Here is a 24,808-nt window from a genome sequence, read left to right on the forward strand (position 1 = left end):
GAGCTTACAAGGAGCTTGGAGGAGGAAAGCCAAATGGTATGTTTCCACGCGAACAGCCACGATGCGACAAATGCTAGAGGTCCTGAGTATCGTTAGACCGAATAAGCGAAGGTCTGTGATTGCTCCGCCACGGATCGCAGGATCTATGGTGAACGCCGCAACCTAAGTTATCACAGCTGAGGCTAATTGAGAGACTCGCCTGGAGAGTGTAGCAGACCTATGATGGACGTAAGGTGCACACATATGAACTGGATGTTGTGATGGGGATGTGCCAACCTGAATTGTTTGCTTACTAGCGAAATTTATGTGTGCTCTTATCTTGGTAGCCGCCCTTTTTGGTTGTCCGCTGCCCTAATACTTTTTAGATCGCACGCAGATTTATTATACTCGCTTTCAATCGGGGAAGCAGTTATTAATCCCGTCAATTCTTGTACAGTCCGCTACCCTGTATTACACGAGGCGCCAATAAAATACCTTTAAAAGGCCTTCCGTACCGGGAAGAAGTGCGCCTCCTCCTACTTTCTCCATTACCCTCATCCTCCATGGACGCACTCAAGAGTATGCTGTCCCCACTGGGAGTGGGCAGTGCTAATGCAATACAAGACACTCTCGTATGTCGTGTCCGTTCAAAAGCAATAAAGCTACTGACGCAACATGTTTAAAACAGAAACTTGTCGTCATCGGCGGGACTGTTGAGACAGCCAGAAGAGCTTCAGCAGGAGCTTGGCATACTTTCCTTGACTGTACGGAATGTTCGAGAATTTCACGGACAGTAGCTAATCTTCACTGCAGCCTTCTTCTTGACGGCACACTTCAGTCAAGAAGACTATCCTTACGACTGGTAAATTCATCCATCAAAATCATGATTGAGTTCTTACCTTTTTTTTTGTAGGCTTATGCATTGGCTTTCGAAGGTGGGTAGAAATTCGAACAAGAAAACTATGAATGAAATTGACGCTAAGCCCCAGCAACCGGCCTGGGGACGAAGCCGTGAATTTGAAATTACCACCAGGACTGTTGGCCGCAATGGTCTCACGCAATCAACGACAGGTGACCTAGATGAGGAAGATGAAGAGGAAGATGAGGATGCTCTCGTACACGGACGACGGAAACGCAAAGTGGCGTTCATGCCAAGTATAGGTAAGCTCCTGCCGCATATAGGTTCCACGTGGTTAAATGTTTTGCTAGATACGACTCACACCATTTATTACCGTGGCCATTGGCTTCGGGTATGCCATTACTATTCGGTAATGTCCTCGGAACACTGACATATTTCTGATAGATAACAAGGACCAAGCGCTATCCGGACTACGGTCATGGTTCGGCTCTGAAGATTAGGCCAGTTCTTCTTTTATCAATGTCTGCCAACATGCTTATCTCCTTGCAGTGTGATCGCTCGCAACAATGACATCTTAAAGAAACTTGTCCTCGAGGCGAAGCGGGAGTATGAAAAGGATGCCGAACATCGCGTCCATATTTTCATGGCCGATACGTGAGTCTAGGCTTGTCATTAAGGTACAACCGTATCTCATTCCGTTCCAAGAACCTACGGCTGTTGGCGTTGGAATGGAGCCCGTCAGAAGCGTCCTATGAGCTCCATTGTATTGCAACCAGGAGTCAAAGATATGCTCTTGGCTGATTGCAAAGACTTCCTGTGTTCTGAGGATTGGTGAGTGAGCTCTCAGATTCAATTTATTATCAGACCATCAATTGCTTTTTTTAGGTATGCTGAAAGAGGTGCGTGAGATGCTGAAACATTGAAATCGGATCTGACGACATTGCAGGTATACCGTTCCGCCGTGGATATTTGTTGCACGGTGTTCCTGGAAGGTTTGTATGATTCATGTTCTCTAGTTACCGGTACTCACGCTGCATTGGTCATAGCGGCAAGACTTCATTGATACATTCATTGGCGGGTGAATTAGGGCTGGATATCTACGTTGTCAGCTTGTCATCAAAGGGGTAAGAGTGGCTTGTCACTGAGTAACCGATTGTTAACGTTTGTCAAATTCAGGATGAGTGATAATACACTGACAACATTGATGGGTCATGTACCATCCAGGTAAGGTTCTCCGTTATCCACGGTCAATTCTCGGTATTCATTTTATTCTTATAACAGATGTATTTTGCTTCTTGAAGATCTGGATGCCGCGTTCACGCGCTCTGTCAGTCGTGATGCATCATCAACCGGTGCTCCCACAGCATCTAACACCAATAGCACTACCACTGAGACTAACGATGGATCAACATTGAGCTTGAGTGGACTTTTGAACAGCCTCGATGGGGTCGCCGCTGCAGAAGGCCGGTAGGTCATCACGACTCCCTCTGACACCCCGCCACTGACATGTCTTATCGCAGACTCCTTTTTGCTACGACTAACCATATTGAGCGCCTTGATCCAGCTCTTAGTCGCCCAGGACGCATGGATGTCTGGGTGAATTTCACACATGCGACAAAATGGCAAGCCGAGGGCATTTTCAAGTGTTTCTTCCCTTCGAAGCCTGCTGGTGTCGCCACCGCATCTCCATCTGAAGAGGACGTTGACACTTCGCAGAAAAACCTTCCCCTGCCAAAGCGCAAGACGCCCAGTCACACTATTCCTGTGCTTGATGAGACTGAAATTTCTGAGCTTGCTAAGCGTTTCGCAGATAGTATTCCCGAAAATGAGCTAAGCGTGAGTTTTTAGAACCGATGGCAATGTTTGCCTCTGATGCTGTTTCAGGTTGCTGCCCTTCAAGGTTACTTGTTGAAGAATAAGGTTCGCCCACGCGAATGTGTTGACGAAGTTGCGCAGTGGCACGTATACATACCTTACGAAGGGCATCACGAACTCAATTATCTTACAGGGTCGTCGAGGAACGCGAGACTCGGGAGAAGCTCAAGAAGGAGAAGGCGGAAGTACGTATGGGTACAATATCTGTGTGACGTGTGCTGAATTTATTTCAAGCGCGAGGCGAAGGAGAAGAAAGAGGTAAGTTACTGTGATTTGATAGATCTTGTTGCGATATCTGACCATGGGATAGGCCGAGGAGAAGGAACGCAAGGAGGTATCGTGCTTAGTCCCGTTCCGCTGGATGATGTCACTCACAAACCTATTCAGAAAGAAGAGAAGGTTGCTAAAGAGGTAACGTTTTATCAAACTCAATTATGCACGTCCTGATGGTGAGACAAATTATAAAGCAAGAAGAAAAGGATGCCAAAGAGAAGACCGAGAGGAAAGAGCGTGCGAAAACCAAAAAGGCTCACCGCGGCGAGACTGCCTTGAAGTTAGAAAGTCCCACCACCAGCACCACTTCTCTCACTACGACCGAAACAGTCGTTGTCCTGAGCACCGCTGAATCGTCAAGTTCTGAATCGGACAGCAGCAACGGCGGTATTGAGGCAGACACTGAGGAAAGCATAACCTCAGAGGAAGAACCCGACAAGGCCGCCGATAGTGCGGAATCTGGTGATTCCGCTGTCAAAGATAGTAACCATTCTAAGGAGAAATGGGTCGCTGTTAAGGCTGATTCATAAGTTGAATGATTGTTGACACATTGCCTTGTTAGAACCCGGGGGCTCGCACTTATCGCTATTTTGCATCTTGGTCCGTTCTGTGACGATCGCTTCGAGGCTTGATGTGACGGTTTAGATCTCGCAGTATTTACGCAATCTGATATCTGGGTGCACGTATACTACTACTTGGTAGTTTTGCTATTGTTAACCTGCTAGCTAGTGCACTGCCAATCGTACATGATAAATAGTGTTTCAGTAAACCTGAAGGAGTTTGAAGCCATGATAATCGCGATACTCGATAAAGGTAAAACTAACTAACTATATGGGCTTCAAATTGACTTCGGAAAGTGTTTTGAAGGCTTCTTTGTATGCATCCAACAAAGCCTTTACCCTCGTCCGCTCCGCGACCAACGCCTCATCCTCGTTCAGCAAATCCGCAAAAAGCTCATGCTTGTATAGAGATGCGACCAATCGGTTTTGCACTTGCTGCGAGGTGTAATTGACCAGGAAGTGCATAATCGCCTTTGGTATCAAATCCTGTATGCTCTGGCGGACAATCGAGAAGTATGATGCAATCAGAGATCTTATCAGTGACGTCTCCATCTCCTCTCGCAGAGTGATTTGGGAGCCAGGTTCAGAAGATGAGATCTAAAACCGTGTCATAAATTCCACATACAAGAGGTTTCCGTACTAGTGCACAAAACACTTACGGCTTCGATATGTCTCCCCAAGCTCTTCATATCAAATGCGGCGTTATTGCCATCAAGCGTCCGCTTGCCGGCCATAAGACCGGTGGGGCCTGAGGTCTCCGCATTTGAAATGTCCCTACCTGTGGGCACCGGCGCTGGACTATGCGATCTATCCACGGTTGATCCCGCAATCGGCCCTGGACCGTTCTGCCCGAAGAAATAGTTGAGGAACGTTTCTCTTGCAGTATGTGGTGAAGTTCCTGGTGCTCCTGGCTGCGTTACTTGGGAATGCGCAGAGGAGTGACGGGGACCCTGAGCAGGATGTGGCTTGGATAATGATGCTTTCGCAGTCGGTGCCGAGCCCGTAACTCGGGTGCGGTCATGCAGTGTAGAGGACACGGAGCGCCCGTCACGAGAAAGCACTCCATTTGTTCCCACAGGCTCCTCGGCAGCAGATGACTCGTCGTCGTCTTCTAGAGCGGGTACACCATTTATAGGTTCGTTGCTTTGGGGCTAACAGCAGAAGAAGCGCATATTGAGACCATTAGAATGAAGCAAAATCAGAAAGTGGTGCGTACGCGTGACGGTTGCGCAGGTTTGGGAGCGGGAGAAGTCGCAGCTTGTGCGGCAGCCGCGGAGCCCGATATGAATGCAGGGTGGTTGGTGTTGATGTATGCAGCTTGTATCTCGATCAGGCTCTGTGCGTATTCTGATGTAGGTCCGAGTCGTTCTCTCAAGAGTTCTGACACACATTCAATTAGCTGGGCATGAAGGCGGGGAAATCTCTCTAATTCCTGTTGTGGTGGAGTTTGAATAGGTAAACCAAGGTTAGATAATCCTAATGACTCACTACGCTTGTGCAATTATGGCAGATTTTGACAAGCTCTTCGTACACCAACTCTACACATCTCAGACTAGGCGACTCCAGTAACTTGATCTGCGGCTTCACTAGCAGATCAAAAGCAGACTCCGGAACAAACAGGCTTGGACGAGGGCCGGTTGAGTTTCGAATCGCAGTTCGAATATCCTGGTTGTCAAGATTCGAGGTTGAATCGATAGAAGCAAGTGCGTGCCCAAAGACGTCATTAAAGATGTAATATATGCGTGCTCCGCCCGAGAGCTCTTTGGTCGAAATGTCGACCTTGGTACCTTCTATCGACGCAACGAAATCATGTGCGAATTTATTCATCAGCCGTAAGATGAGTCCGCCTTGCTGTGTGGCGCTGAGTTCACGGTTCGCGTATCTCAATAAATGACCTACCTGGTTCTTGTCCCCATAGATGGCAGCATCACCAAAAGAGTTCAGTTCCTGCTGTGCTTGTCCCATGAGCGTGTTGAGGCGAGCTTTCATGTCTGGCAGCTTGTCGCGTATATGATTCATCAGCACCTGGTTCAGGGTTCTAGCAAGATATTTGGTGCCATTCTTATGCGCGATATTCCGGTATGCAGCATGACTGCGGAAGAACTCGGCCTCTGAATCTAGGGCGTCGGGCAAACTCTTCTCTGAGTTGATGTCCTGCTGGCTCCGATTCACAACCCCAATAAAGCCTAACTTTAGCGGGTAGACGCGTCCTGTAAGGATATCGAGCGCGTTGGTACCGGCGTCCATCAAGTCCAGCTTTGACAGTACTCCAATCGTTCGACGTCCTTGCGGATCAACGGAGCGAGCCAACTTTAATGCGTCGGAGTTGGCAAGGTCAACATTAGCAGCGGAAACAGCTAATATGACACTAAAGACAATAAGAAAGCGGCATCACAACAGCGAGAAATCATGGCCAACCTATTGGGTTTCGAGATATACTCCACCACGAGCCCGCGTATCTGCCTCTCAATATCACTCGGCTGGTCTCCGACTGGAATCTACAAAGGTCAGAAGTACCTAGAACAGTATTGATATGGACATACCTTAGTCAAGCCAGGTAAGTCTACCAATGTAAGGTCCAGGACATCAGGACTGTATATTTTGAGCGAAATGGGCAATTTGCTGATGCCCTTATTCTGTCCAGCGACTCGGAACGTCTCCTGCTCTATCTCTTTCCGTATCTCATGGTAGTCCGTGAACCGCTTGTCGATATGCAGAAATTGACCCCATTCCGTATAAGTAGGAGCTGCTGGATCGGGTGAAGGGGTATGGATAAGTTGAAGGACAAGTGGACGGCGGGTAACAATGCCCTGCCCACGCGGAAGGAAGTCGCGACCAACGATGCTAATAAAGGTACAATAAATAATATTTCAGATGCCATGATTACCACATACTTTTCGAGTACACTTGATTTGCCCGCAGACTGACTGCCGACCTACAAAAGAATTTCCGAGTAATGCTTTCGGTATAGTATGAGCATTAAAATGTACGCACCACGACTAGCTGTGGCATATCTAGTTCGCCGCCTGCCCCTCGACTAAGTCAACACAAACCCTAACCGCATAATCTTTCACAGGAACTCACCGAGGTTGCTGAATGTGTCTTGCAGCCGGTTGACGAGCTTAATAAGGTCTGAATCCATGATGGCTGTTTCCTTCTGCGCAAATCGTTCAAGGTCGTGAATGAAAGGAAAAGCTGGCGAGCAGCGGCACAAAGAATTGTGAATGTACGTGCCGAAACACGTGAGGCGTAAAGGCGCGTCGCCACGGCCATTTCCTATTTGGCCGCGTTTGTCTTTATAAGCATTGAAACTCAAGCTGAACTTTTTCAAAATTCTAGTTTTGTGAAAGGGCCGCACGAATAAAATTGGACTCGTATGATGATAGAAGTTGGTTGTATAGAAAAACATGCTACTCTATCATGAATTACCTAGCTGCAATTAATCATTGATCACCAGGTATACATCTAGATTGCTTTGCTTTTCACGAGCTCTGAGAAAATAAGACTCAGAATGCAAGGACGAATGGAGAACGACAGATTGGGACTCACGCTCGATCTCTGCAACTGCACTAGTCAAGATGTCTTTTTGCACCTTCTCGTCCTGGAGGTCAGCCATAACCTTGGCAATCACGCTCTTTGCGAGCTCAACCTGTTCGCTCTCCTTCTGTTGCTGCTCGTAACGAACCCAACTGTCGAGAACAGATTTCACCTCAGAAGCAAGAGCGACCTTCTGTTTCTGGACGAATGCATCTGACTCCAGCTGAGCGGTCTCCTACTCACGAAAAAAATTACTAGACGGTCGTTGATCAAATGGGTAATTGTTGCTCACCTTCGAGAGGGCAAATAGACCTTGGGTCAATGAGACGACATCTTTCATTTGCTCGACAGAGTTGATGCGGCTCTTCACTGCCTGAGTGTGTTCCGTTCGCGAGCTTTCCAAAACGTTTTTAATGCGTTCAATGTGACCATTTGCCCAGTCACGGTATGGTTCCCGAATAAGCTAGGCGAAAACAGGGATATGGGAATTGTTAAAGGGCAATTACGACGAACGTACCTTGGCGATGTAGGCAAGAAGAATGAAAGTACCAGCAGCAACAACGGTCTCCTCGTTCACAACGTAGAGCTCCTGCGAGATAGCAGTTGCAACAAGACCGGTGCCGAGAATTGCAGAACCAGTCTTAGTGATTAGACTCGGCGAGGAAGGGAGGGTGTTCAGAATTTCTGCTGCGCGCTGCTCAGGTGGGGGATTCGAGCTCATTGAGCGCCTGCGTAGGTATCGTTAATAAACATATTTCTTTGGAGACCAGTGTCGAACGTACGCGTTGACAGCCCGAGCAAAGCCAGGGAGGGCGCGTGGCCGAGCTGTAGAAATTGACCAGGACTTAAGCTTAACATACAATAGCGGAATTTCCTGAAACTGACCAGAAGCCTTGAGCGTATTGACCGCGATCCTGGACGCCATTTGTGATGCAGATTGAACTACAGAGAACGTCGGGTGCCGAAGTCTGGATGAAGAGGATGGGAGACCGTGAGAAATAAATATTCCGACTTGACACGATACCTCCATGCTTGAGGCGCACTTTCCGTTACCAGTAGCAGCCTCTACCAGTATGGCGGGCTGCAAAGCCATGCCTGGCGTAGCAAATTGTTCTCGCGTGTAAGTAATGCAACCCTTTTTTACTGTTCAGTGGCGCACGGTGAAGACTATCGGATATCAACTGGGTCTGGACCGGAGTGGTCTAGAGGCTGGTTCATGATCATCTCAAGTTCTTCAGCGCTTTGTTCATAAACAGGCTGGGAGAAGATGTCGGTGCGGTGAATGATCCATTCGTGTATCATATCGCGCAGCATGTAAGATTGGATTGTATTTCCCTCCGATTTGATGACCGAGTGGTACTTATCTACCTGAACTTTGCGACCCCCGATAATTAGGTAAACCGTCGTGCACGTTGTACCTCATCTGGTCAGAAGGTTGAGAGTCGAGACCCGCACTCACTGTGCTGTCTGGTCGGTGTATGTGTCCATATTCTCACGTCTGGTTTCTGGAAACAGAAGCCTTGATATCATTATCCTACGTTCCAAGTGGCGACCATTCAATCATGTACACTGCCACGTGGATTCGAACTGGCATGTTTTACCCATCTTCCTTTCGAGAGAGAGATTGGACTGATAGTAGATAATGCTAAATGTGAGTGCACTGTGTTGTTACAATTGTGAAGTATAAAGTCGGATATTGACTGGCAGTCCTCTTTGGTAATCCGGTTGGATAGGCCCCAGTGTTCGACATGTCTTTTCTATGAACTGTCACTCTTCTTCGTCTCCGGTGGGCATTATCCTAACATGCTTACCTTGCTTTAATTCCCTCTAACCCCCTTTGCACTGAAAACTATTTCCGTAGACCATATTTACATTTTTTTGATGAGTTGTTCCGCATCAGGGAAACACGTTGTGCTCTAATTGAGACGACTTTTCTGCGGAGGCTTTGCAATGCCATCCGATATGGAAGATTCTTCGTTTGGTATTGAGAAGCATATGTGGAGCTAAATCCTGTCTTGGTGTATGAAGGTGTATGAGCCAAATAACACGCATGAATGGGTTCTTTATACCATACTTAACAAAGCGTCTTTCGAAAATGGTACGTTAACAAGCACTGCTCATTGAAACTGACGCCCTCTTCTTCTGACAGAATACTATTAATGCTGTCTTCCGAGAAGCATGGATCCTCAGTCAACCTCCTTTCTGAGAAACATGCATGTAAGTTAGAGTTCAAGAACGTATTTGTCGATGGCTCCCGTGGGGTACAATTCATAGAAAACGTATATATGACTCGTTTCAAACCTTGCTGTTAAGTTTGTTAATCCTTTGTGTCCGCGGGGACTAATCTAATCACAATCATGTGGTATCATGTCAATTTCTCACCACAGCATGTCCCTGTAGCTTTCGCCGCTGGCATTTACGTCTAGTAGAACTTTGTGGGAGGATTACTGCTTGGCCCGAAATGGATCGTACAGAAGCGGCTTGGATTCCTTCTCTGCGACACCTCCATGAATTAGTTTCTCATGCAGTTGCTCGCATGACATATTGAAGCTGCCGATAAACTGACGAAGACGGCAATCAGGATTTTTGTACAGGAATATGGCCTGAGACGTGAGGCAGACCAGTTGTGAGAATTCGCTACCACCATGTACACACCTACCTGTCGGTACACTTCTGGGTGTTCTTTGAGCGCTATATCTGAGGACGAAGCTACCAGTACGCCAACGAACAATGCACACAAGATATGAGTGCAGTCAACAGCACAGTCCAGGTCACAATCCACAATTCTACATTTTTAGATCAATTAGAAATCTGCCAATGTATATTATTAACACGCATTTAAGGTATCATTGCCAAAGTATTGACTATGCAGTTTGCCTGACATGCGGCCCATATTTCGTCATGGCGAAAGTATGCCTGCAACAGTTTCGTATACTGCAAATGTAGCCATGTTGACTGGAATCGCCCTGGGATGAGAACAATCACAAATAATAATTTGTACGCAGCGCACTCAGACAAACTTACCGCAGCATAGTCGGGCTCAACCCGCGAAAAAAGCCTGCAGCCCCACCTGTGCGATATGAGTGCTGGATTGTCGATATGATTGTGCGATATGGGTTATCATGATCGCCTGTAGTCACTTTCGACCGCATTATGTTTCGAGCTTCTACAATCTCGGTACTCTGCATCCGCGTCTTTACAACGTCCATCGGAAATGTCGGAAGCCAACCAAGCACGCCTGCCACCCCTCCGCTGACAAATAACACCCAAAGGGGTATGGATCCTTGGCTTGAGTCTGACAGCGAGGTGGAATCATTAAGTCTAAGAGAAGGAGCAGTGAGGTATCTACTTGTGGCCTCGTACTTCCCCATAGATGTCAAACCATGGTCAATGGGTTATGAGGACTCTTACCCCCAAGAAGTATGCACCATATCCGACATCGCGAAGGGCCGTAGCTGTGAGACCACGAAATAATCCCTTGAGACCATGTTCTCGATGAATAGTATATATAAGTTTGCTGACTGAGATGCTTCCCAGTCCGCTTTCCAACATGTTTTGCTGCCTGATTTTAATAAGTTCGATAGGTGCAGAAAAAAATCTAATGCATCCGTTTGGCAGCAGCTAGTATACATATATATGAAACCACCGTGACTCTGGTCCAAACAGGTACCTGACCTACTTCTTGTCCAAAAATCGCTCACCCTTGATTACATAATCGTCCAGTTGTTGATGCGCGCAAATCCGTCCTTACTACTTGCCTCATTGAATTAGAGCCATGCAGCCTGAAGCCCCTCATACACCACCATTGCGTAACGTACAAACGCTACCGCCAGATACTGTTGCAGTCTCTCGTCATACCTCGGGAGCAAATTATCGCACGGGGGATCTGAAACTAGGCCGCGCCGCTGTTCTCGCAGATTTACAAAGGTATCTGCAGGTTCCATTCGATTGCCTCTTGAAACGCGTTGGTGCCTTGCCTCCCTTGCAGGATCTGCAGCGCATACGCAACAACTTGACGAAGAGCAAGATTCTCACTGACGACGAAAGTGGCTTGCGATGGACGGACTTTACGCCACCTACCGCATCGAAAGGGTCTGAAGAGAACGTGTTTGAGCCCCTCGGTCGCATCATTGATCGAATTTTGGCTGAAACCCCGAATCGCAGAGCGTCCTTTGCAGCGAACCCAAACGTAACACCACTCTCGGAGCGCAACAATACTTCCAGGCCTGATGGATACCTTGTACTTAGCAAGGAAAAAAACAAGCGCAAGATACATTGGTTCGATATTGCTGTGCCATTCGAGGCACAGGATAGAGAGTCTCTTCGAGATGTAAGCCGTTACAGATTTTGTTGACGTCCGCTCACAAAGCCTGCTCTAGGACGAAGAGAAGATAATCTGGAGCCTTCACAGTATCATGCGCGAGGATATTTGTCGTCGTTTTGCGTTCGGTATCACAATCGAGGGCACGCAGTTGAGACTGTGGCTCACCAATCGTGCATTCCTTGCGGTTACTCAACCTATCAACTTCTTCCAGGTACGCAAACGTATCCCACTGTGTGTCAAGGTGCTAACAGGCCTAGAACGTGGATAGTGTTATTTCGCTCTTTTACGCTCTTGGATCTGCGTCTGCATCTTCTTCTATGAAAGAGCTCGGATGGGACCCCACCGTTAAGCGGATCCACGATGGGGAGAAATTCCGATACAAGTTCACTATCAGGGATGAAGTGTTCACCACGACACGTGAACTTGCAACCTACGGCGCAGACTCTATGGTTGGGCGTGGAACTCGCGTGTACGAAGCCACAGACGCCGAGGGAAATAAAGTTGCCGTCAAAGACTCATGGAGAGATTTTGGACGTCTATCGGAGGGCAAGATACTAGAGAACATCTTGGCTTCATGCGCAGAGAGGCTGTCGCCGGAGGAGTTGGTGGATGCCAAGAATCACTTCGTTCAAGTCCGGCTTTGGGAGGATGTCACGATCGATGATGCCCCAGACGAGACGCTGAACCTGACAGTTGCAGAAGAGCATAGCCATACAAGGGTGTGGGTGTCCATTGATGCCAATCCCATCCTTTCCGCAACACCACATTTACCTAGCACAGGCGACATACCCGACTCAGGTCGGCCGTTTGACTTGCTTTGCCCGCACTTTGACAACCCTCGGGACAAGGACACTAGCATCCCACGCAGAGTCCATACTCGCACTGTCTTCCATGACGTCGGAGTTGCTCTCAAGGATGTCACCTCTTTGGTCGACATTCTGAGTTGCTTGTCCGACGCGCTGAAGGGTGAGCAAATCACTGTCCATCTCCTTTCCTCTGTCGCTTATTCAACCTTAGCCTTGTATTATCTGCACAAATCAGGTTTTGTTCATCGTGATTTCAGTGTTGGGAACGTAATTCGGGTCGGGGGTGTGGGGAAGTTGGGTGACTTCGAGTACGCGAAAAGGATAGATTCAGATATTTCTCATGATGTCCGAACAGTAAGAATTTTTGAAGATGATCTGTTTTGCTGCTAATTCGTCTACAGGGAACAAGGCATTTTATGGCGGTGGAAGTAGAAAGTCAGAAATACCTTTTCTTCCCGCGCCTCCCATTATCCCAAAGCGGTACAACGGACGCACCTCCATTTCGCATGAATTTCCTGCACGACATCGAATCTGTATGGTGGGTTTTCACCTGGGTCTTCTTCTATCACACGGACATGGGAACGGCAAACAGCCACGATTCTAATGTCTTCGATGCACAAACTCAGTGGAACCAGTACCACGTCGCCTTCCCTGATACGATCGGCCATACGAAGCGCCGAGACTTCTTCATCGACTATGTAGAACTCCAGAAGACGTGCCAGAAGTGCATTTCAGAAACGTGCCAGAAAGTTTGCAGTGATATTGCTTTTTTCGCATGCGATATCCAGGGAAACTATGTGACAGCGGAGAAGGAATATCCCTTGCTAACGCTTAGCGACATTCTTCTGGAGGATATGCATTCAAAAGCTGCCAAATATCTCCGAAAAGCGCAATGTTGTGCTCAGAAATTAGGTATAGAACTTTGTCCGCTCCCCGACCTCCTGAAGCACAAGAGGTCCAGACCGCAAAATGAAACATCGCTTGCGCCAATAAATCAAGGGAAGAAGGCTCGAATGACTTGATTTTGACTATGTGTACAAAAAGGAACTGGGAGATGGTAGCCTGGCGTCTCTACATGTTATGAATTTTTGTAGTACTCAATTATATTTAGAGCTTCTGTCTGGACTTGAAGTCGCATTTGTGAATTATCGCTCTTTCCTCTCCTACGGTACTAATCCCTGATGCATTTCTAGGTTCATGCATCCCTCCTGCCTGATGCATCGCGTTTCCTGCCCTTTGATGCATCTTCTTACCTTACGGTACTAATACCTGATGCATTTCTAGGTTTATGCATCCCTCCTGCCTGATGCATCGCGTTTTCTAGGCTAATGCGTCCCTCCCGCCCTTCCTCCCGCCCTTTGATGCATCCGTCTCACAATATGGCGCATTGCTCATTGCGTCCCTCCCGCCCTTTGATGCATCCTTCTCACTGATGCATCACGTTTTCTAGGCTCGTACATGGATCATGGCGCGACAGTCGAGGAGGTAAGAGCTGTACGAGAGATCACACTGAGAATCACAATCAAGGCGGGCGTCCGCTTGAAAGCCGAAGTTCCCAGCATTTGATTCAATCGGCTACACATAGCACAACTTCCAACCACATAAATGTGTACACGGAATCAATTAACATTTGGAAGGTCGCATATAACGGTCGGACAACGGATGAAATGATTACGCTCGGTCCGACTTCGCCAGTCACTCAATCGTACTTGAAGCAGACGTGGCCATCACTAGCAGGAACACGCTGGCTTCCTTCTATTGGGTCTGCATGTGCACGGGAGACTATAAGATCCGCACCCAGGCGGTAATGGGAATTCTTCATTCACCACGAGGATGTCCGATATCGCGACTCCTGAGTTTCTCAACCAATTACAGTCTTTATATCCTGCACCAACAAGATATGTCGACAGTGGCTGGTACCTAGCTGCCGCAGTAGCATTTAGCTCGAGCAACCGCCCCGAAGCCGTCCCATGTGTACTCCGCCATGCGCTCGACGACCTCGAGAAACTCCCTGACACCTCGGATGAAGATCGCAGGCTGCTTGTGCGAAAGATGAGGGAGGGTATCTTTAAATCTGGCTTGCTCTCAGGTTATCCCAAAGTCAATATGCCATATCCGGTGACGTCAATGATCTTACAGCTTCTGTAGGTCATCCACGCTCTTATTTCACTATATGAGGCCACCCCAAAAGAGTTTCGGGACACTGAGCCTATGCGGTTAGTGTATGAGTTATCCTGAATCCTCTTTTCCCGACTTGTCGTACAGAGACCCCACTCGATCGAAAGAGGAAGTCGCTGCTGCTGGTCAGGCATATTTTGATTTGCAATATGGTGATACTGCAACAGAAATTCAGGCCATGCTTCGATCCATATACCCAGACCTCGGTATGTTCCCAAGGAGAATTCTTTCTGAATCAGCTCATGAATTCAATCACTAGAACACTTCACGATCACAGCTGGGTACGGGTATGTGCACTCCTTCTCGAAAGTGATCTCACCCAAGGAGACGTCATTTGCCATTATTGCTGCATTAATCGCAAACGACACGCTCAGTCAGGTTGAATGGCAGCTCACTGGCGCTGTTCGCAATGGCGCAGCAGTTGAGGAGGCCAGAGGTGTAAGAGAAATCGCACTGAGAATTGCGATGACGGTGGGCGTCTTGAAACATAAAGTTCCTAACATTTGATACTAATCGACTGAATCAATGTGTAAATAAAATCAATTATTCTTTGGAAGGTTGCACATGCTGTTTGGACATGGGGTGGTTTTCACCGATGGTGGCACAGCTCGGTTCGTCATTTGATACATATAGTTGTTCAGAATTGATAAGACAGGCCATAATTGCTAGCGCCTATTCTTCATTCTTGTAGTTCGACATAATTTTCTGCAGAGCACGTTGAGCCCGTCTTCTCGAGACATAACGAGCAAGGACATACCGGGGAACATTCCGATATTGCCCTGCGGATTCTTGCCTTGCCACCACCCTTCACCAACCGCCTCGATTTCAACAATCCTGTCACCCACAAGGAACGATATTTCATTGTCCTCGGTAGCTTGATAGCTGAGAAGAAAAAGGGATTAGATCGTAAAATCACTTTAGGAAACAAACCTACTCGTAAAGAGCCACTGCTACAATACCCTCATCGGTAACAGAGACCTCGGGTTCAGGTTCGGGAGCGGGCGGCGTTGCCGGCTATTCGTGCATGAGAAATAGAACGTGTTGTTCAACACTGGATTTACTTACGGCTGGCGGCGGCGGAGGTGGTGGAGGTGGTGGAACCTCTTCCTGAGATTGTTCTACAATTTCCACATAGTTTGCTGTGATGTGGTTAGTATACACCTGGTGAACTGAACAAAAGACACACTCACCAGGGAACAACCCGCTCTTCTCACCTCCTTGGCTAACACCACTCCACCAACCTTCATCGATCTGTTCGATCTGCTCAATAAATTCGCCTTCCTCCAAGTTCATCTCATTATCTTCCGTAGCCTAGCATAAAAATTGGGATTTATCAGATTTTGTAAAGAAAAAGAAAAAATTCAATCATGTACCTCATAGTCATACAGTACCACAGCACAGATACCATGACCCGCAGGAGCAAGCATTGGCTCTGGCTCTGGCTCCACACTCAGCGCCTGCATCTGAGCTACAGGTGGCGGTGGCGGTGGAGGTGGTGGTGGCGGCGGTGGCTGTAGATAGAATAAGTACTGAAACACTCAACATCATTTTATGCTCACTCCTGCTTCCTCTTCTTCCAATTCAATGGGCGCAGGCGCAAATGGCGGCGGCGGCGGAGGTGGTGGTGGCGGAGGTGGCGGCGGCTGTAGATAGAATGAGTATTGAATCACTTAACGACATTTTATGCTCACTCCCGATTCCTCTTCTTCCAATTCAATGGGCGCAGGTGCAAATGCTGGTGGTGGTGGTGGTGGTGGTGGTGGTGGCGGCGGCGGCGGCGGAGCAGCCTCTTCCTCTTCTAGTTCTGGTTCTGGCTCCGGAGGCGGAGGCGGCACAAATCGTGGACGCGTCGAAGCAGGATGAACCGGTGGGGACTGGTGCTGCAGCAAAATGTTAAATGTGAGTTTTCTTGCCAATATCAACAACACTCACAGGAACCACAAATTCTGCCTGAGGCTCAGGCTCTGTAGCACTTACTAATGCAGCCCCAGCCGCACCGATAACTGCACCACTTACGGCTGCAGCAGCAACTTTGGCACCAAATCTTCCCTGTGTCTGACTGCCGCTTACGCCTGTAGATGTAGGGCTTTGCCACGAAGCCTCTCTACTTCTTTTCTCTTCTTCCTCTGCTTGTTTCTTCGCTTGCAATTGACGTTCGCTCCAAGTGAGTTTCTTTGGTCCACCAGCAGCGGATGCTCGGGGCGGAGGAGCTTGTTGCTGCTGCTGCTGCTGCTCGAATTGTGTAAACGGATTTTTCAGCCTGCCTGGCGTGAGTTTGACCGGGGTCCACGCGGTACCCTGAAATACATATTACAAAAGGCCACAGTTGTAGATAACATCACGCTTACTACTGGGGCAATACGATCTTCTTCTACAGGTTTAACAGGAACATTGGAGGAAAGGACGGCAGGTGGGGTAGTAGGAGCTGCAGGAGTAGAGCGTGCAGGGTTCGTGCCAACATAAGACTGCAAATGCACAGTTAGACATGATTTGATATGAGAATCTCAGGCTTACGGAAAAAGCAGGCCTTGGAGCGCTGGGTATGGCCGGGGGACGTGAGGCAGCAGGCGGAGGCGGTGAAGGCGCGTCTTCCTCCCAAGCATCAGCGGGGGCTTTCCCTGTACCAGCAGGTCGTACAGAAGCAGCGCCACCAACAACAGGGCGCGGAGCAGGTGGGTATCGCAGGCTTAGAGAATGTCGATGTCGTAACAGGTTTCGGTGCTGAAGGCGCAGACGATGAAACGTTCCTCGGTGGCGGCTGGACGTTGCGCATGGCAGCGATGTCGGGGCGCCCGACAGGCGTGTAGCTCGTACCTACAGGGGCGATCGGTTCGAACTTGCGCGCCTGCTCGTTGTGCGCTGAGTATTTTGCCCCAGACGCAGCCTCGACACGCTTCATTATGAGCGCAGGTGCGACATCGGACTGCGGCAGGAACACTAAGATTACTCTGATATAACGATTCTTCAGATGCGGTACGGACCTCGTTGCGAGCACTGATCACAACATGAGAACCGCGAAGAAACTTCGCAACAGCACCGGAGTGAGTGTGGAATAAACCTTTCTTGGCTTCTGGCACGCCATCTCCACACCAGTTGATTTGTACGAACTTGGCCAGTTTACTCTGAAGGAGACAAGATCGACTCGTCAGAATCATGCCGAAATGAACGTACTGAAAGCATACGTTTGGATCTATAACACGCGCGAATGCGTACTGCATCCTGCATATAAATCAGAAGGGGAACTGAATAAAGGGACGATGTGCCCATACCGTCCATCTGAGAATTCCTCTTCTAGTTCCTCAAGCCCACCATTGCCAGTGGCCTGTACTTTCAGGTCATTTCCACCCTTGTCATATGTGTATATTACCCAATCTATGTTTCTGCCAGCAACGACGTTTTGGTATGCCTCGCTGATCTCTTTGCTAGACAAGTTGACCTGCAAGGACATCGGAGGTGACTAAACAGAAGATTGAGCATCACCTAGCACGCTGACGCAAAATGTCTCACTACTATACTGATCAACGCAGCTCTTCGACTGTAAAGCTCTGAAGGACAAACTGGTGATGAATTGATGATGAAGGGACGTTTCAGGTTTCTGGGTCTGTCCCAATTCAGTGACCCGCAGTTGATTTCTTAGCACGTGACCGAGACGCGTCTGTTGTTTTCACTGGTCGTTCGAAGAATATCATGGCTTTATTAGGCTATACAGTGCAAAACGGGAAAAACCGACCTCCGCTACCACACCAACACAAATTATGTTTTTACATCACCCCATCCCACCTGATTTGTACCCAAATTGGTGGAATTGCCTCCGTTTGAACCTACTAATCTGCAAAATGACTGAAATGAACACTTAACTTATGCGCATTATGGACACTTACGAACACTTATGACCTCACTAGCGAACTCACGTGATTGGTGGAGATGCTGAACAAACCATATCTGGCTGATAAAACTCGAGCAGTTATCTTTTGTTACTAAGATGTGATATGCTCAAAGATATGATACAATATGATACTAGATGCAATAGGTTGATACAATTGCTACATATTGATTGAGCTGCTGTCTACACAAACTCGGTACTGAATGTATGATAACTCTCCTTGTCTGCGAAGGTATTCAAAAAGAAACACTCATAGGTTTCCAATGAAGTTGCAGAGGACACATCCTTGGCCACTGTCTTGCCATAAACTGGTATCAATTCAATCGCGTGTGTTACATCTGTTACTCGCATGACAGCTCCCTCCCTATGGCAGTTACCATTTTGATCATGCATATATGCGCGCTCTACAGTCCACATCGCAAGTTCGGGACAATCAGTAGGACTGGAAATGAAGCAGAAATATTGGATGTAGAGAAGTGGGTCAGAGAGATACAATGGCAGTTCCAGGTTGGAGTTTTGTTGGACCACTGGTTGAAAAATTAGTCAAACTTGTGTGACATGACTTGCTGTATATGTGATATCAGTAGTGTTTTTTTTTTTTTTTTTTTTTTTTGGAATCCTTGTTTATTGTCCTGTGGGGCGAAGCCCTATGGTGGACACTACCTATGAGATTGGTCTGTACTACATATGTGATAATGATGGGTGTAATCAATGCTATGCAATGGTCCGTGCTGCTGCAGGGACGGTGACGCCATCTTAAGGTGTTGTGTTAGTGGTACATTATATATTTTTTCTCCTCCCCTCAAGTATCTTCCTTTCCCTCATCCGCTCTTCCTTTTCCTCATTCCTTTCTTTCAGGAGGGTTGATGTCCCCAAAGATCCGTTCCATTCTTCTGGTGCATGCTATGAACTTGAGTGTCACCTTGATTCCTTTGGTCTCGCTGAGAAGGTATTTGACGTTTAGCTGGCGTGGCCCTACCTCCATGCTCAGGGCGTTGCACTGTCTGGCAAATTTGGGGCAGACTAATAGGAAGTGGTGGATGGTCTCTTCGTGTGCATGACATTCTTGGCATGTTGCTGATGGCGCTCTCACTATGCGGTGGAGATGTTTGTTGAGGGCAATGTGGCCGGTGTGGAGGTGAAAGATCAGCGTTCTGTGCTTTCTTGGTAAATCTTTGATCTTGCTAGCAAACTTTTTGGATGGGATGGTGTGATTGATGGATTGGAGGCGATTGAAGTGGGGGGACTCTTTCATGATGTTGATTGCTTCATTCTTGATCTCTCCGTTGAAGTGCTGCTTCAGTGTGGATTTGCTTTGTGGAAGGGTTCTGATTGTGCCGCCTCTCGCTAACAGTGATTTGGGGATGTCTTTCGTGGCTGATGAGTCTCCTGCTGCTGCTTTCTTTGCCTCCTCGTCTGCAGCTTCATTGCCTGCTATGCCGTGGTGCCCTGACCATCTGACTATGAGTTTCCTGTCATCTTTGTTGGGTAACAGCTTGCGTAAGTTGTCATGGAATGAGTCTGCTAGGTAGTGACCTGCTCTGGATTGGAATGCCATCATAGCGAGAATTGCAGCTTGGTTGTCGACTCCTAGTGCCATTGTGCCTCCCCTGTTGCCACCTGCCTCTCTTAACAGCTGTATCGCCAGGATCATCCCTACTAGCTCTGCTTCGTACACTGTGTGTTCTTTGTCACTCCCCAGATGTAAGCGTCTCCTGCTGATCACCTCCTCGCCTCTCATCAACACAGCTTCACCTCCTACTCCCCCGTTTACTGCTGAGCCATCAGAATATACCCATAGATCCTCCATAGCTAGTCTGTTGTCTTTGATGGCTTGCTTTGATGTGTTCATGATGCAGCATTCGACGTCTGGTTCCCATTTGGGGTAGTGTCTGACCGGGTCTATTTTTTCGATTCTGGATGGGTCAATCTGAAATTCCCACATCAGTTTGTGAAGCGGTGAAGGGAATCATTTTCTCCTCTGGAACTGTCTTCTTGCACTGTATTCATATGCTACTCTGATCTCCTTGGCTAGCGGATGTGGGGGCGGGAGAGATGCCATCCTTAGGGACACTTGATGGCAAACTTTTCGAAGTGTCTGTTGAAAAGGAAGTATGTTAGCATGCATGTCTAGAGTATCAGTTGCAGTTGATCTTAGTCCTCCTGTTACTAGCAGTGTGGCCATTTGCTGGACTCTTGCCATCTGGGATGTGAAGCCTCTAGCACCACATCCCCCCCCCCCCCCCCAGTTTTCCCCTTGCCCTTTTCAACTAGACCTGCGCACCATACATCAGCGGCGTAGAGCATTTTCAGAATTATGACACTTTCAAAGAGTCTCTTGACCAGTTTTCCGTGTATTCCTCTTGTGGGGCAGATGATTCATCTGCATGCCATCATGTACTTTGTTCCTTTTGCTGTTGCATAGGCAGCGTGTTCTTTGAAGTTAAGGTTCTGATTGATGATTACTCCTAGGAACTTGTGCGATTTTCGACAGTTGTATGGTGTGATTGTGGATGGTGATCGGTGGGCGGTGGGCGGGGATTGTTTTCTGAGGGTTGTCTGTGTCAGGGATCCGCTTGCTGGATAGACATATTAGCGCCGTCTTTTTGAGCTCAAATTCTGTGTTGTGCTCTTCGCTCCATTTGAGAGCGCCTCCCCATTTTTCCATCATTCTCTTGAGTTTGCCATTGGATTCCTCGTATGACTTACCCCTTGCTACTAGTGCTACATCATCTAGGAATCCGAGGCCTAGTTCTCCCTTTCTAGGGTTGGGATCAGCTACTCTCAATATGTCTGAGTTGTAGAATACAAATCCTAGTGGTGACAGTGGGCATCCCTGATCAATTCTGTCTGTCACCTTGAAGAGATTGGACTGATAGTTGTCGAAGAAGAGGTATGTTGTTCTGCTGTCCAGGTGTCTTCAGTACCATTCAACATACTCCTGTGGAATGCTGGCTTTCCTTAGGTTGTGCATTAGCTTGTTGACCACCACACTCAGGAAGGCTGCTTTGACGTCCAGGAATAGTAGTGAGATGTGATTGTTTTGTGAGGCCCATGAGTCAGTTATGAACTTTGTGAGAAGATGCAGTGAGTCAGTTGTGGACCAGCCAGGTCGTCCTCCAAAGTGTGTGGGGGAGGAGGTTGTTCTGCTCTGAAATGTACATTAGATCATCTGCAATGCATGATGATAGAATCTTAGCCATGGTGTCTAGGAGTGTGATTGGGCGATAGGCCTTGAGGATACTGGTTTTCTGAGGACAATGGTTGATGAGCATTTCCATTTGTTCAGGTAGACTTCCAGCATGAAGGTTGCCCTGAAGATCGGTCCCATGTAGGGTACTAGCAGGTCTGTGCAGCATGTGTACACAATGTTGCTGATTCCGTTGAGTCTGGGGGCCTTGAAAGGGGAGAGCTTTTTGATGGCTTGGTGGATCTGTGTATCTGTTATCAGTTCAAATTCGCATACAGGATCAGTAGTGTTAGATGTAGATACATAGAATATACATACTCATGTTGCCATTAATGCCCATAGCGTCAATGAGAACAGTGTCACAATTTCCCAAGAGAAACTTGTCACTTGGTGGATATGCTTGCACCACTCTGCTTGGCATGATGACACATTGCTGGAAGGTGGAGTGAAGCTGCAGCTGAAACCTGTTCCATGCCTGGTAGTGCCCATATTTAGGGTCCCAGTGGGTATTTTCACCGCTGGACATTGATGAATGGGTGATGAAATCGGCAAATGCGCAATCGAAGTCATGAAGTGCATATTTTGTAGATATTTCAGTCAGCGACAGCGATCTGTAGTCTGGTGTGACGTTCACTTGAAAAGTGGTTTGCGCATCTCCAGAGAGGATGCCCTTCAGAAGGTGGTTTTGGACTGGTCGGGGACCATGAATCGACTTCATCAGGGAGGACGTGGGAAACCCACGAGAGTGTGGGGTTGATAGTCTCAACCTTGTCCTCTTCAGCATGCATGGCATTGACCAATGGCACACCACGAGAAGTCATTAGTGCATACAGGTCAAATATCTCCATTGCTTCTTGGCGGTTAAGAATCTGCATACATTGCTCTGTAAAATCTTTGCTTTGCCAGGCCATCCACGGGAAAAGATCCTTACAATGGGTGATGAGCAAGCATTCTGTTATGTCGGCTGAGAACTGCATCAAAGTGCTCAACCACTGGACTGTACCCTTAAAGCTTTGCAGTAGTTCGAGTTTGGGGATAAAAAAATTCTCTTTGACGCCCTTCTTCCCCTTCCTTGCCTCAGCTTCAATGATAGTGCCCTTGAAGGAGTGGAAGTCTGAGAGAGCTTGCTCCATTGACTGAAGTGTTTCAGGTGAATGGACCGGATTCTGTGCGAGGTAGATGAACTCTACAATGGCACGAATTGCGTGAACAAATTGGGGTGAAGTGGCACCTGCGATTGAGGCAACGATGGTGTGTTGTATGTCTCTGTACTCATGGCCTGTCATTTGCTTGACATGTGTGACACCTTTTGCAAAGTGGCATGTACCAACCCGCTTGTGCTGAGTGATGAAATGGTTATCAAGCTCATAAGCTCCTACAGCCTCTTTAACTCATTTGAGTGGATGATTGGCGAAAAACTTAAAGCAAGTATGTAGAACTTCACCAGCGAGGAAGATGGACGGACATTCATAGATCCAATCACGCCAGTATGGCATATGTACTCCAGAGAGGTTGACAGATTTGGCTGCTTTTTGGAATTTGTCAAGACCCCAAGGATCGACATTGCGGGATATGTTGGTAATCTGTTGCAGTGTATGCTTCCCGGTATGAGGGGGGTGAAGTATCCCATTGCCAAAATCCGCTTGCACTGCCATGGTCACAGGGGATGCATTTTTTGTGACTGTAGTGATCATAGAGGCCTCTGGCAGGTCACATACATGAGCAATGAGTGGTGTAAAAACATAACAGATGTATCAAGAGAGCATGAAGCATCTATCCAGTGCTGCAGCCTCAAGGTTAGCAAGCATGAGGTCCATGCACTGATGCCATAGCCGTGCCTGGAGAATGCTTATACTCTGAGTGCACACAAAACTTTGTAATAGGCATATAGGCAATACACTGCCAAGCTCGTAAAGTTGCTTTGGAGCGAACTTCTGAATCAATGTTGCTGATAGTTATAAAAACTGGATGCATTTTGAGTCCTCCAGTGATTCGTGTTACATGAGTTTTATCGGATCCCAATATGATTGGCACTTGAGTCGCACCTATAGGAAGATGGTCCTAGAAAATTGCAAAGTCAATCTGTGACAAGGAATAGACTAACAGAGTAAGCAAACCTGTATTCTCCAGGCCATATTGGCACTCATGTAATCTCCGCATTCACACTGATCTCCAACATTGACGACATGTGGAGTATGGTTTGCAAAGATAGGATCACTAAAGAGCTGTTTGATGACATCTAGTGCATCACGCCAAATGAGCTCAATTGGGTGGACTGTCTTGTAGCCTGTGAACTCCATTTTGGAGACTTTCCACTCCGTAAAACATGGGAGTGAGTCCATCCAGTCTAATAGTTGGTCCTTCGTAGTGAAGGATGGCCTTGCATGATTATTAAACTATCAAAGAATGATGAGTGTCATAGATTTACATTTTACCATCATTTACCCATTTCAACTTCAGAAACTTGATGATCTGAGTCTGAGTGAGGTTTTCAACCAAGAACTTCCCTAACTCCCATTCACCTTCGTCATGGAAAGGGTAGTAGTGGCTTATCTTCTGCCAATATGCATATGGATCACCATCCAACCTATCAAGCTTATTTCTGCTGACACCGAAAATGTATCCAGACTGTGGATGAAAAGTACCAGTAGCAGGCATTTGATCACTTCCACATCGACAGAATACAGGAGGAACGGGTACTTCTTGCGGTTGTGCTTTGGATGGCCAACAGGTAGGCTCAGAATTGAGATGCTGAATCAGTGTCTCGATGGACAGAAAGTCTTCCATATTGCAATTGGGACATAACCTGCCAAAGATAAGTGCACATAGTTATCATACTAGTGAATTTGAGCTCGACAGTACTCACATTGTAGTAGTATAGCCCTCAGGCTGTGGTAGTTGGACTGGTTTGACTACAAGCTGAGGAAACTGCTCGCTCTTTCAAAGTCTACAACTACGCATCTCTGGTTTGCAAGGCCAGCACTGGCAGGTCACTCTACTGTGCATCACCTGCTGTATCACCTGAGACAACCATGGAATTTTCCCCTTCGTCCCCTGTTTCCTCCCCTCCTCAATCAAGCAGTCCTGCTCCCACTAACTCGAGCTCTGTAACTTGTGTTGAACCGACTTCCTTTGATCTTTTCAAGAAGACAAACTACTCCCACTCTCCTCATTTTATGACTTCTGACATAGGTTCTGGTTCTGATGCAGGTTCTCCCCATATTCCGCTCTCCCCAGTGGATGAGGTACCTAAACCTCCTGAGGCAAGGGAGAGTATATTATATAAGGTACATATGTCTCTAAATGCAAAGCGGAACATATTATATAGGTATTTCCCCCAAGTC

At 47.6% G+C, this 24,808-nt stretch overlaps 9 protein-coding genes across 9 annotated transcripts; 3 read left to right on the forward strand and 6 right to left on the reverse strand.

The window, feature by feature from the left end:
• The first annotated feature begins 342 nt into the window (after positions 1-342).
• EDB93DRAFT_1155150 (P-loop containing nucleoside triphosphate hydrolase protein) lies at positions 343-3,757 on the forward strand. The gene is made up of 21 exons (XM_041449850.1): positions 343-611; positions 668-743; positions 793-841; positions 893-914; positions 969-1,140; positions 1,189-1,229; positions 1,283-1,338; positions 1,388-1,492; positions 1,544-1,669; positions 1,724-1,737; positions 1,785-1,830; positions 1,885-1,962; positions 2,015-2,062; positions 2,120-2,305; positions 2,359-2,674; positions 2,723-2,796; positions 2,847-2,898; positions 2,948-2,971; positions 3,024-3,047; positions 3,101-3,124; positions 3,181-3,757. The coding sequence occupies exons 1-21, from the start codon at positions 543-545 to the stop codon at positions 3,514-3,516; spliced, it is 1,938 nt and encodes a 645-aa protein (XP_041306290.1). The 5' UTR covers positions 343-542; the 3' UTR covers positions 3,517-3,757.
• Positions 3,758-6,806, reverse strand: EDB93DRAFT_1155160 (Dynamin central region-domain-containing protein). Its single transcript, XM_041449851.1, has 10 exons — positions 6,631-6,806; positions 6,541-6,572; positions 6,441-6,481; positions 6,090-6,390; positions 5,965-6,044; positions 5,446-5,914; positions 5,035-5,397; positions 4,763-4,978; positions 4,206-4,697; positions 3,758-4,143 (listed from the first exon to the last, which is right to left on the reverse strand). Exons 1-10 carry the CDS (start codon positions 6,686-6,688, stop codon positions 3,814-3,816), a joined length of 2,382 nt encoding a protein of 793 aa, XP_041306291.1. The 5' UTR covers positions 6,689-6,806; the 3' UTR covers positions 3,758-3,813.
• A 179-nt stretch (positions 6,807-6,985) lies between these two features.
• EDB93DRAFT_1088038 (ATP4, subunit B of the stator stalk of mitochondrial F1F0 ATP synthase) lies at positions 6,986-8,008 on the reverse strand (the record flags this gene model as incomplete). Its single annotated transcript, XM_041446097.1, has 5 exons — positions 6,986-7,318; positions 7,376-7,546; positions 7,601-7,811; positions 7,866-7,908; positions 7,969-8,008. 5 exons carry the CDS (start codon positions 8,006-8,008, stop codon positions 6,986-6,988), a joined length of 798 nt encoding a protein of 265 aa, XP_041306292.1.
• Positions 8,009-9,533: 1,525 nt separating this feature from the next.
• On the reverse strand, positions 9,534-10,750 carry EDB93DRAFT_1155172 (mitochondrial carrier domain-containing protein). The gene is made up of 4 exons (XM_041449852.1): positions 10,495-10,750; positions 10,108-10,445; positions 9,800-10,049; positions 9,534-9,744 (listed from the first exon to the last, which is right to left on the reverse strand). The coding sequence occupies exons 1-3, from the start codon at positions 10,633-10,635 to the stop codon at positions 9,983-9,985; spliced, it is 546 nt and encodes a 181-aa protein (XP_041306293.1). The 5' UTR covers positions 10,636-10,750; the 3' UTR covers positions 9,534-9,744; positions 9,800-9,982.
• On the forward strand, positions 10,748-13,635 carry EDB93DRAFT_1228715 (uncharacterized protein). The gene is made up of 6 exons (XM_041451259.1): positions 10,748-11,413; positions 11,463-11,618; positions 11,665-12,373; positions 12,425-12,567; positions 12,615-13,531; positions 13,617-13,635. The coding sequence occupies exons 1-5, from the start codon at positions 10,859-10,861 to the stop codon at positions 13,233-13,235; spliced, it is 2,184 nt and encodes a 727-aa protein (XP_041306294.1). The 5' UTR covers positions 10,748-10,858; the 3' UTR covers positions 13,236-13,531; positions 13,617-13,635.
• A 173-nt stretch (positions 13,636-13,808) lies between these two features.
• EDB93DRAFT_1291267 (uncharacterized protein) lies at positions 13,809-14,898 on the forward strand (the record flags this gene model as incomplete). The annotated part of the gene is made up of 4 exons (XM_041454563.1): positions 13,809-14,313; positions 14,362-14,429; positions 14,479-14,597; positions 14,651-14,898. The coding sequence occupies exons 1-4, from the start codon at positions 14,047-14,049 to the stop codon at positions 14,896-14,898; spliced, it is 702 nt and encodes a 233-aa protein (XP_041306295.1). The 5' UTR covers positions 13,809-14,046.
• On the reverse strand, positions 14,685-17,839 carry EDB93DRAFT_1291273 (uncharacterized protein; the record flags this gene model as incomplete). The annotated part of the gene is made up of 14 exons (XM_041454564.1): positions 14,685-15,096; positions 15,149-15,273; positions 15,326-15,405; positions 15,457-15,530; positions 15,582-15,702; positions 15,765-15,902; positions 16,083-16,189; positions 16,401-16,689; positions 16,740-16,856; positions 16,906-17,009; positions 17,050-17,314; positions 17,373-17,513; positions 17,574-17,610; positions 17,661-17,839. The coding sequence occupies 14 exons, from the start codon at positions 17,837-17,839 to the stop codon at positions 15,071-15,073; spliced, it is 1,803 nt and encodes a 600-aa protein (XP_041306296.1). The 3' UTR covers positions 14,685-15,070.
• Positions 17,840-20,243: 2,404 nt separating this feature from the next.
• Positions 20,244-20,644, reverse strand: EDB93DRAFT_1088041 (uncharacterized protein; the record flags this gene model as incomplete). Its single annotated transcript, XM_041446098.1, has 2 exons — positions 20,244-20,477; positions 20,501-20,644. Coding segments are annotated over 2 exons (378 nt in total), but the record flags the coding sequence as incomplete, so codon positions are not given.
• A 1,413-nt stretch (positions 20,645-22,057) lies between these two features.
• On the reverse strand, positions 22,058-24,251 carry EDB93DRAFT_1251891 (uncharacterized protein; the record flags this gene model as incomplete). The annotated part of the gene is made up of 5 exons (XM_041453216.1): positions 22,058-22,848; positions 22,909-23,166; positions 23,510-23,525; positions 23,582-23,860; positions 23,910-24,251. 5 exons carry the CDS (start codon positions 24,249-24,251, stop codon positions 22,058-22,060), a joined length of 1,686 nt encoding a protein of 561 aa, XP_041306298.1.
• Between the last annotated feature and the right edge of the window lie 557 nt (positions 24,252-24,808).

This window comes from Suillus bovinus (genome assembly GCF_016758785.1).
Source record: "Suillus bovinus strain UH-Sbo-P2 chromosome Unknown EDB93scaffold_40, whole genome shotgun sequence".
NCBI classification, from domain to species: domain Eukaryota; kingdom Fungi; phylum Basidiomycota; class Agaricomycetes; order Boletales; family Suillaceae; genus Suillus; species Suillus bovinus.

Bases quoted from the DNA above. Each gene is read 5' to 3' on its own strand.
- EDB93DRAFT_1155172 (XM_041449852.1), bottom strand. From the start codon at position 10,635: ATGTTGGAAAGCGGACTGGGAAGCATCTCAGTCAGCAAACTTATATAT. The intron at 10,446-10,494 runs GTAAGAGTCCTC...TCTATGGGGAAG, and splicing joins ATGGTGCATACTTCTTGGGG to TACGAGGCCACAAGTAGATA. The intron at 10,050-10,107 runs GTAAGTTTGTCT...TTCTCATCCCAG, and splicing joins TTGAGCCCGACTATGCTGCG to GGCGATTCCAGTCAACATGG.
- EDB93DRAFT_1228715 (XM_041451259.1), top strand. From the start codon at position 10,859: ATGCAGCCTGAAGCCCCTCATACACCACCATTGCGTAACGTACAAACG. The intron at 11,619-11,664 runs GTACGCAAACGT...TAACAGGCCTAG, and splicing joins AACCTATCAACTTCTTCCAG to AACGTGGATAGTGTTATTTC. The intron at 12,374-12,424 runs GTGAGCAAATCA...ATTCAACCTTAG, and splicing joins CTTGTCCGACGCGCTGAAGG to CCTTGTATTATCTGCACAAA.
- EDB93DRAFT_1155150 (XM_041449850.1), top strand. From the start codon at position 543: ATGGACGCACTCAAGAGTATGCTGTCCCCACTGGGAGTGGGCAGTGCT. The intron at 1,141-1,188 runs GTAAGCTCCTGC...ATGTTTTGCTAG, and splicing joins GGCGTTCATGCCAAGTATAG to ATACGACTCACACCATTTAT. The intron at 3,048-3,100 runs GTATCGTGCTTA...AAACCTATTCAG, and splicing joins AGGAGAAGGAACGCAAGGAG to AAAGAAGAGAAGGTTGCTAA.
- EDB93DRAFT_1155160 (XM_041449851.1), bottom strand. From the start codon at position 6,688: ATGGATTCAGACCTTATTAAGCTCGTCAACCGGCTGCAAGACACATTC. The intron at 5,915-5,964 runs GTTGGCCATGAT...TATTGTCTTTAG, and splicing joins TATATCTCGAAACCCAATAG to TGTCATATTAGCTGTTTCCG. The intron at 4,698-4,762 runs GTACGCACCACT...TTCTGCTGTTAG, and splicing joins AACCTGCGCAACCGTCACGC to CCCCAAAGCAACGAACCTAT.